General features: G+C 48.4%; 1 protein-coding gene across 1 annotated transcript; it reads left to right on the top strand.

Moving 5' to 3' along the window:
* Positions 1-78: 78 nt before the first annotated feature.
* LOC130323052 (trichohyalin-like) lies at positions 79-2,390 on the top strand (the record flags this gene model as incomplete). The annotated part of the gene is given in 8 exon segments (XM_056553127.1): positions 79-124; positions 169-253; positions 547-711; positions 1,064-1,342; positions 1,396-1,566; positions 1,623-1,758; positions 1,760-2,145; positions 2,264-2,390. Coding segments are annotated over 8 exon segments (1,395 nt in total), but the record flags the coding sequence as incomplete, so codon positions are not given.
* Positions 2,391-5,154: the final 2,764 nt, after the last annotated feature.

Below are 5,154 nucleotides of genomic sequence, written 5' to 3'. Positions count from 1 at the left end.
GAGGAGGAGGAGGAGGAGGAACAGAAAGAGGAGGAGGAGGAGGAGGAGGAACAACAGAAAGAGGAGGAGGAGGAGGAGGAGGAGGAGGAGGAGGAGGAGGAGGAGGAGGAGGAACAACAGAAGAGGAGGAGGAGAGGAGGAGGAACAACAGAAGAGGAGGAGGAGGAGGAGAGGAACAACAGAAAGAGGAGGAGGAGGAGGAGGAGGAGGAACAACAGAAAGAGGAGGAGGAGGAGGAGGAGGAGGAGGAGGAGCAACAGAAAGAGGAGGAGGAGGAACAACAGAAAGAGGAGGAGGAGGAGGAGGAGAGAGAACAGAAAGAGAGGAGAGAGAACAGAAAGGAGAGAGGAACAGAAAGAGGAGGAGAGAGAACAGAAAGAGGAGAGAGAGAACAGAAAGAGGAGAAGAGAGAACAGAAGAGGAGAAGAGAGACAGAAGGAGGAGGAGAGAGAACAGAAAGAGGAGGAGAGAGAACAGAAAGAGGAGGAGAGAGAACAGAAAGAGGAGGAGAGAGAACAGAAAGAGGAGGAGAGAGAACAGAAAGAGGAGGAGAGAGAAAGAGAGGAGACAGAAAGAGAGAGAGAGAAAGAAAGAGGAGGAGAGAGAACAGAAAGAGGAGGAGAGAGAACAGAAAGAGGAGAAGAGAGAACAGAAAGAGGAGAAGAGAGAACAGAAAGAGGAGAGAGAGAACAGAAAGAGGAGGAGAGAACAGAAAGAGGAGGAGAGAACAGAAAGAGGAGGAGAGAACAGAAAGAGGAGAAGAGAGAACAGAAAGAGGAGGAGAGAGAACAGAAAGAGGAGAAGAGAGAACAGAAAGAGGAGAAGAGAACTGAAAGAGGAGAGAGAACGAAGAGGAGGAGAACAGAAAGAGGAGAGAACAGAAGAGGAGAGAGAACAGAAAGAGGAGAGAGACAGAAAGGAGAGAGAACAGAAAGAGGAGGAGAGAACGAAGAGGAGGAGGAGGAGGAGGAGGAGGAGGAGGAGAACAGAAAGAGGAGGAGGAGGAGGAGAGGAGGAGGAAAACAGAAGAGGAGGGGGGGAGGGGAGGAGGACAACAGAAGAGGAGGAGGAGGAGGGAGGAGGAGGAGGAGGAACAACAGAAAGAGGAGGAGGAGGAGGAGGAGGAGGAACAACAGAAAGAGAGAGGAGAGGAGGAGGAGGAGAGAGAGAGAGAGAGGAGGAGGAAGAGGGAACAACAGAAAGAGGAGGAGGAGGAGGAGGAGGAGGAGGAGGAGGAGGAGGAGGAAGAGGAGGAGGAGGAGGAGGAGGAGGAGGAGGAGGAGGAACAACAGAAAGAGAGGAGGAGGAGGAGGAGGAGGAGGAGGAGGAGGAGGAGGAGGAGGAGGAGGAACAGAAAGAGGAGGAGGAGGAGGAGGAGGAACAACAGAAAGAGGAGGAGGAGGAGGAGGAGGAGGAGGAGGAGGAGGAGGAGGAGGAGGAGGAACAACAGAAAGAGGAGGAGGAGGAGGAGGAGGAGGAACAACAGAAAGAGGAGGAGGAGGAGGAGGAGGAACAACAGAAAGAGGAGGAGGAGGAGGAGGAGGAGGAACAACAGAAAGAGGAGGAGGGAGGAGGAGGAGGAGGAGGAGGAGCAACAGAAAGAGGAGGAGGAGGAACAACAGAAAGAGGAGGAGGAGGAGGAGGAGAGAGAACAGAAAGAGGAGGAGAGAGAACAGAAAGGAGAAGAGAGAACAGAAAGAGGAGGAGAGAGAACAGAAAGAGGAGAAGAGAGAACAGAAAGAGGAGAAGAGAGAACAGAAAGAGGAGAAGAGAGAACAGAAAGAGGAGGAGAAGAGAACAGAAAGAGGAGGAGAGAGAACAGAAAGAGGAGGAGAGAGAACAGAAAGAGGAGGAGAGAGAACAGAAAGAGGAGGAGAGAGAACAGAAAGAGGAGGAGAGAGAACAGAAAGAGGAGGAGAGAGAACAGAAAGAGGAGGAGAGAGAACAGAAAGAGGAGAAGAGAGAACAGAAAGAGGAGAAGAGAGAACAGAAAGAGGAGAAGAGAGAACAGAAAGAGGAGGAGAGAACAGAAAGAGGAGGAGAGAACAGAAAGAGGAGGAGAGAACAGAAAGAGGAGAAGAGAGAACAGAAAGAGGAGGAGAGAGAACAGAAAGAGGAGAAGAGAGAACAGAAAGAGGAGAAGAGAACTGAAAGAGGAGAAGAGAACAGAAAGAGGAGGAGAGAACAGAAAGAGGAGGAGAGAACAGAAAGAGGAGGAGAGAACAGAAAAAGGAGGAGAGAACAGAAAGAGGAGGAGATAACAGAAAGAGGAGAAGAGAGAACAGAAAGAGGAGAAGAGAGAACAGAAAGAGGAGGAGAGAGAACAGAAAGAGGAGAAGAGAGAACAGAAAGAGGAGGAGAGAGAACAGAAAGAGGAGGAGAGAGAACAGAAAGAGGAGAAGAGAACAGAAAGAGGAGAAGAGAACAGAAAGAGGAGGAGGAGAGAACAGAAAGAGGAGGAGAGAACTGTCTGAGGACTTGGGAACCAAAATTGTGGAAAATATCAACAATCTCCAGGTTACACGTCCATCTCCAGAGATCTAGATTTGTCTTTGTCCACAGTGCGAAACATTATCAAGAAGTTTACACCCCATGGACCTGTAGATAATCTCCCTGGGTGTGGACAGAAGAGAAAACTGATGAAAGGTGTCACCGCAGGATAGTCCGGATGGTGGATAAGCAGCCCCAAACAAGTTCCAAAGATATTCAAGCTTTCCTGCAGACCCAGGAGGACCCCCCGCTATGGAGGGAGACCCAGGAGGACCCCCGCTATGGCGGGAGACCCAGGAGGACCCCCGCTATGGCGGGAGACCCAGGAGGACCCCCGCTATGGCGGGAGACCCAGGAGGACCCCCACTATGGCAGGAGACCCTGGAGGACCCCCGCTATGGAGGGAGACCCAGGAGGACCCCACTGCTGACACAGACAGAAAGACGGAAGACTACATTTTACCAAAATGAACTTGAGTAACCAAAACCCTTCTGGGAAAACGTCTTGTGGACAGATGAGACAAGATAGATCTTTTTGGTAAAGCAAATCATTCTACTGTTTACCGAAAAAGGAATGAGGCCTACAAAGAAAAGAACACAGAACCTACAGTGACATATGGGGAGGTCAGTGATGTTTTGGGTTGTTTTGCTGCCTCTGGCACTGGGGGTCTTTCAATAAGAGAGACCGGGAGCAGTTTGTAAAGGAAGAGTGGTCCAACATTCCGGCTGAGAGGTGTAAGGAGCTTATTGATGGTTATAGGAAGAGTGGTCCAACATTCCGGCTGAGAGGTGTAAGGAGCTTATTGATGGTTATAGGAAGAGTGGTCCAACATTCCCGCTGAGAGGTGTAAGAAGCTTATTGATGGTTATAGGAAGAGTGGTCCAACATTCCGGCTGAGAGGTGCAAGAAGCTTATTGATGGTTATAGGAAGAGTGGTCCAACATTCCGGCTGAGAGGTGTAAGAAGCTTATTGATGGTTATAGGAAGAGTGGTCCAACATTCCGGCTGAGAGGTGTAAGAAGCTTATTGATGCTTATAGGAAGAGTGGTCCAACATTCCGGCTGAGAGGTGTAAGAAGCTTCTTGATGCTTATAGGATGAGTGGTCCAACATTCCGGCTGAGAGGTGTAAGAAGCTTCTTGATGGTTATAGGAAGAGTGGTCCAACATTCCGGCTGAGAGGTGTAAGAAGCTTATTGATGCTTATAGGAAGAGTGGTCCAACATTCCGGCTGAGAGGTGTAAGGAGCTTATTGATGCTTATAGGAAGTGTGGTCCAACATTCCGGCTGAGAGGTGCAAGAAGCTTATTGATGGTTATAGGAAGAGTGGTCCAACATTCCGGCTGAGAGGTGTAAGAAGCTTATTGATGGTTATAGGAAGAGTGGTCCAACATTCCGGCTGAGAGGTGTAAGAAGCTTATTGATGCTTATAGGAAGAGTGGTCCAACATTCCGGCTGAGAGGTGTAAGAAGCTTCTTGATGGTTATAGGAAGAGTGGTCCAACATTCCGGCTGAGAGGTGTAAGAAGCTTATTGATGCTTATAGGAAGAGTGGTCCAACATTCCGGCTGAGAGGTGTAAGAAGCTTCTTGATGGTTATAGGAAGAGTGGTCCAACATTCCGGCTGAGAGGTGTAAGAAGCTTATTGAAGCTTATAGGAAGTGTGGTCCAACATTCCGGCTGAGAGGTGTAAGAAGCTTATTGATGGTTATAGGAAGAGTGGTCCAACATTCCGGCTGAGAGGTGTAAGAAGCTTCTTGATGGTTATAGGAAGAGTGGTCCAACATTCTGGCTAAGAGGTGTAAGAAGCTTATTGATGGTTATAGGAAGAGTGGTCCAACATTCCGGCTGAGAGGTGTAAGAAGCTTATTGATGCTTATAGGAAGAGTGGTCCAACATTCCGGCTGAGAGGTGTAAGAAGCTTATTGATGGTTATAGGAAGAGTGGTCCAACATTCTGGCTGAGAGGTGTAAGAAGTTTATTGATGCTTATAGGAAGAGTGGTCCAACATTCCGGCTGAGAGGTGTAAGAAGCTTATTGATGGTTATAGGAAGAGTGGTCCAACATTCTGGCTGAGAGGTGTAAGAAGTTTATTGATGCTTATAGGAAGAGTGGTCCAACATTCCGGCTGAGAGGTGTAAGAAGTTTATTGATGCTTATAGGAAGAGTGGTCCAACATTCCGGCTGAGAGGTGTAAGAAGCTTATTGATGCTTATAGGAAGAGTGGTCCAACATTCCGGCTGAGAGGTGTAAGAAGCTTCTTGATGGTTATAGGAAGAGTGGTCCAACATTCCGGCTGAGAGGTGTAAGAAGCTTATTGATGCTTATAGGAAGAGTGGTCCAACATTCCGGCTGAGAGGTGTAAGAAGCTTCTTGATGGTTATAGGAAGAGTGGTCCAACATTCTGGCTGAGAGGTGTAAGAAGCTTATTGATGGTTATAGGAAGAGTGGTCCAACATTCCGGCTGAGAGGTGTAAGAAGCTTATTGAAGCTTATAGGAAGTGTGGTCCAACATTCCGGCTGAGAGGTGCAAGAAGCTTATTGATGGTTATAGGAAGAGTGGTCCAACATTCCGGCTGAGAGGTGTAAGAAGCTTATTGATGGTTATAGGAAGAGTGGTCCAACATTCCGGCTGAGAGGTGTAAGAAGCTTATTGAAGCTTATAGG

The sequence above is a fragment of the Hyla sarda genome, unplaced genomic scaffold (genome assembly GCF_029499605.1).
Source record: "Hyla sarda isolate aHylSar1 unplaced genomic scaffold, aHylSar1.hap1 scaffold_2421, whole genome shotgun sequence".
Taxonomy (NCBI): domain Eukaryota; kingdom Metazoa; phylum Chordata; class Amphibia; order Anura; family Hylidae; genus Hyla; species Hyla sarda.
This window is presented reverse-complemented; position numbering and strand designations above follow the sequence as displayed.